The 4,585-nt window shown below is 39.2% G+C and overlaps 1 protein-coding gene across 2 annotated transcripts in view; it reads right to left on the reverse strand.

The window, feature by feature from the left end:
- Positions 1-896: 896 nt before the first annotated feature.
- The window catches only part of CEP89 (centrosomal protein 89), a 48,089-nt gene continuing 44,400 nt past the window's right edge, over positions 897-4,585 (reverse strand). For both annotated transcript variants that reach the window (XM_019471014.1, XM_009275269.2), the window contains one exon: positions 897-1,760. In XM_019471014.1, coding sequence (XP_019326559.1) covers positions 1,523-1,760 — 238 coding nt within the window. In that variant the 3' untranslated portion in view covers positions 897-1,522. The remainder of the gene's footprint in view (positions 1,761-4,585) is intronic.

Here is a 4,585-nt window from a genome sequence, read left to right on the forward strand (position 1 = left end):
GTAAGGTGGTTGTACTTGTTTTATTCCCAGCCAAGGAAAAGTAATTAAAGTACATATTAAAATCCCACTGATCATAGGACTCGCCTATATTTATGGCCTTAGCTACCTGGGTGTTTTGTCTCTCTTCAGGGTGATATCTGAGCGCGCTAAGACTTTGCAAGTGCTTTGAGAGTCTACTGTAGAGTCTTTGACGTTCCACTGTATTGCAGAAGCTGGCTTTAAAAACGGTACCTACACACAACACTGAAAACCGGTGTGGTAGGAGGTGCTCTCACCACCCTCTCCTAAATAACCCTCTGCTGCCGAGTCGTGGCCTTACCCTGGAAGAAAACGCCTCGGGAAAGCAGGAAACTTTCTAGACACAAACAGTATGTATGCTTTTTGGTATTTAACTTTGTTTTCTACTCTTTTTGTTAACTTTGATCAAAGCCAATGAGATTCTTCATTATTTCTAATATTATACAGCTACGATAGTTACAGGTTTTTTGTATTCTTACAGTTTTCTGGTACCGTTTAGGTTTTGTTATGGAAATGAAGCAAAAGCAAAAAGCTGATCTGACGAGCTATGCGTAAATGCAAAATAAAGTCACTTCATACCAATACATACTACTCCAACGTGATGTGCAATATTGTGAAAAATCAACAATTATGAAAGCTAAGACAAATACGCATCATAATAATCTAAAGGCTGGCACTGCTGCAGAGAATGCTCTGGGGAAAAAAGTGGCTTCTGAAGCTCCTGAATCTGAAGTGGGATGAACAAGGCAATCTGGAGGAGGGCTGCATCCTCTGCTGGCATCTTGTCCCCTTGGCAAAACTATGGTAGGAACTTGCTGACGCCTGGGCTCCTGTAAATCTATTTGGTGGACAGTTGTGTGTTCAGGCACCACCAGTCGTCATCAGGATGTGGCTGCTTTGTCTGCTTCCCAGTAGAATTTTTCTCTGCCCTTGAGATGACAAGATTTTTGGCAGACAGTTTGGTATAAGGACATCTCAGGATGTCAAGATGCGTCATGACCAGCAAGAGGAACATACAACACACTTTTTTTTTTTAACCTGATCATACTCCGTCTATACTTTATTTGGTGATCTGGGGAGAATTTATTGAAATCAGACCTTTTAATTAAAACATATCTAATAGAGACACATTATTTACCATATCAGAGGCTGGCTATCTTGCTGTTCGCTTGTTTTGTGGCAAGGTATGTGTCCGTGCTAGAACGCCAAGCTTACCAGTTCTTTATCTTGTTAACTGGATACTTGTCCTTTTATGTTAACTTAGAGCTGTACTGCATGTTGCCTTAACAAGGAATAGCCTTTTCTTCAAAAAACAAAGTCATATTTTAGGCTAGACTTACACTGTTGATGGTACAGCTGGAGAATATGCTGTTGTCATTTTGATGGCACTAAAAATACATTTTGAAGAGGGTACATGTTCCATTACATCTTGTGTTGTTGAAAAAGTCAAATTCAGGCACTGAGTTCTCTTTCTTGGATGAGATGTGTAATGCATCTCTTCTTATCACTGAGATTCTTGTCGAATTTCATTTTTAGTAGCGCATGAGGGTTTCACATCACAGTAACTAAAATCACGTCTGTAAACTAGGTCCTTCTGAGAGACTTCATCTAAGCATGGCTCATGAACTGTGATGGTAGTCCACATGTTGTTCTTCCCCAGGGATTTATGTAAGAGTTCTCTCATTCTCCTGTTTTCTTTGGATGTGGATTCCCAAATGATGTCAAGTTCCCCTTCCACTTTCCTAGAAAAAAAAGAAGAGAAATCCTAATTTTAAAAACCTTTGCAGCAGTACGTAATTACAGTGTGCGGATAAGCAAATTATAAACGTAACAAATTATAAAGCATGTATTTAGATGCTTGAAATTATCTGACTGAAATTAATTCCTATTTTGTTTTTAAAAAAGCCCACTAAATGTAATGCTAGAGAGGATATGGTCAGAAAAAAAAGATCTGGATATGATCAGAAAAAAAAGATCTGGATCCATGTAGTAAGTTGGATTAAGCCCACGCAGAGCGCAGTGCGTGTAAGAGCCAAATATCGTGACTGCCACTGTCTACTGAATCGGGACCCGTCGTGACTGCAGTTCTGCTTCCTCTAACAGGTACATCCCTTCCGCCCAGTGCCAGGAGTTCTGCATCTCTCCGCTCAGAGGCTAAAAATGTGTGATTAAACCGTGTGTCAGACTTCGTGCTCAGCTAATGCCTCATTGTGGAGGTCAAACAGGAGTGGTGTAAAATTTTTTTGGGGGGGACAGGAGGCAAAGATAGTGAAGGGCAGTCCTTAAGGCATTATAACCTTAAGGCCCAATTTCTCTGACTGCCCAAGCATAAATGAATGAATTATTTAATGTTTTTCTCAAGAAAAAGGTTATTTTTTTCAAACGTGGCAGCTAACATCATTTAATAATGCAGTGTATTCCAACAGCAGACTCTTTAAGTTATATTTGGTCAAGGTTAAGCTCTTGGGTTTCCTCTGACTTGCTTCTAGTATATGTCAAAATACAAAATAATCAGAAAATCAAGATCATTTGAAGTGGAAAGGAAAGCTATTGCATAGAAAATGAGCACACAAATCTTAATGGTATAGACTTCTCTAACACAGTCACTTCAAGCCACTACCTGAAGCACTTGATAGAGCTAGCCCTTTACACAAATTCTCCTGAATACCAGATTCTAAAAATGAGAAGCAAATCAATGCACAACATATATGTGTTGAGATTAAATGCTGTCAGGCTACGTTTCTGGCAAAAGGTGTATACTAGAAAATACATAATCAGTATTTCTTACAGAGCCCTTTGTGATCAATAACACTGAGAACGTTAAAAAAAGTGGTAAAAAGCGGCCCAGACATAGTACTAGTTCATTTTGTGTTTCACCTTATGACTGAATATATAGATGGAAGATGAAAAAAAAAAACTTCCTGAGAAGGCCTTAAGATTATCCTTGTATATATTGCTTGGAATGAACTTTTGGTAGTGGAAGAGATCGTTAGCCATTAAGAATGGAATTAAAGCAAAAGAAGGCAGGTGAAAGCAGTACAGTTGCTAAGAGTAGTCCAAGACTCTGCTCAAGAACATGGGAAGCCACGTTAATGAGTTGGACCTTTCCATTTCTGCCAAGTCTCTAAAAAGCTATTGAGAAGCCATCTCTCTTTTTCTTTTTTTCTTTTTTTTTTTGAAACGCCAAAACTGTAGATGACTTTGTTCTCACAAAGTACATTTCTCCTTGAGCCAGCGGTAAGAGTGTCTAATAATACCAGTTTCTCAGCATATGCTTCAAAATGCTTTACAAAGGCAGTTACTATCCTCAGCTTACATTTTGGGGGAGGCACAAAGAGTAAAATTACACGATTGAACTCCCCCAAAAAGCCATCCGGAGTTTCACATATTGGTTGACTCTGGCTCTTTGTACTGTGATCTTGGAACATTTTCAGCATCTTGTTTTGTTTTTAAATGAACTTTTATATCTTGATAGGGACAAGCTCCTGTTCTCTGTTGCCACTCCTCTCCAACTGGAGTCTGCATGCGGTGTGCACTTATGTTCTACTATTAATATACTTAATCTGGTTTACCCTTATTGTAGCGCAGAACATGACCCAGGCTTTATTTCACCTAATTTCTAAAACCAAGACTGTTTTTTTTAGATAGTTTCAATGTTAATGCTTGTATGAGCTTGAGGCAGAGAAAACTTGAAGAAGGTGAAACTAAAGATCACCGAATTCTGAATTGTCGTTTAACACCGACAGCATGCCTGACAAATGGGATGCTCACTTTCAGTCCATACGTTGTTCAATAGCAACTGCATCGATTTTAGAAAAAACAGTTCAAAGAGACTAGTTTTAAAAGTTTCCACGTGGTTAACATTACTTCAGTAGCAAGGAAACACATGCTGTTAGAGGTAGTGGTGTATCTGAACTCTTCCTGAAGGATTAATTTTTAAACAGAGCTGAGATGCAGAATCTGAAAGCGCTCGCTGACTTTGCTTTGGAATGAGCAGTCAAAGCATGTTGTTGTCAAGGAAGCACGTTGCAGATGCCCCTGGCTTTGCACACAGTATACTGCAGTCATAGGTAAGTCTTTTCAGTGTGGCAGAATGTACTGCTTTTATAGTTCAGCTGTTTTTCAGGTGAGTATCCAAGAAGCAGCAGTTACGACCCAACTATAGTTAGACAAGGGGTTTTTGTCTCTGTGTGTTTTGGGTTTTTTTTTTGTTTTAAAACTCTGACCCAATCAAAATCTAAAAATGCATTCAGCAGAATGGGTTGGGGAGGGGGTGTCTTTATTCTTGCTAGTCACAACCTCCCAGCTGTCTGTCGTGGTTTAATTTCAGTCATTGCTAGTCACCCTCCCAGCTGTCTGTCGTGGTTTAATTTCAGTCAGCAACTAAGCACCACACAGCCGCTCTCTCACTCCCCCCCACCCGGTGGGTTGGGGGAGAGAATTGGAAGAGCACAAGTTAGAAAAACTCGTGGGTTGAGATAAAAACAGTTTAATAATTGAAATAAAATGATAATAATAATAATATGATAATAATAATAATACACAAAACAAGTGATGCACAGTACAA

Source organism: Aptenodytes forsteri, unplaced genomic scaffold (assembly GCF_000699145.1).
Source record: "Aptenodytes forsteri isolate BGI_AS27 unplaced genomic scaffold, ASM69914v1 Scaffold945, whole genome shotgun sequence".
NCBI classification, from domain to species: Eukaryota; Metazoa; Chordata; class Aves; order Sphenisciformes; family Spheniscidae; genus Aptenodytes; species Aptenodytes forsteri.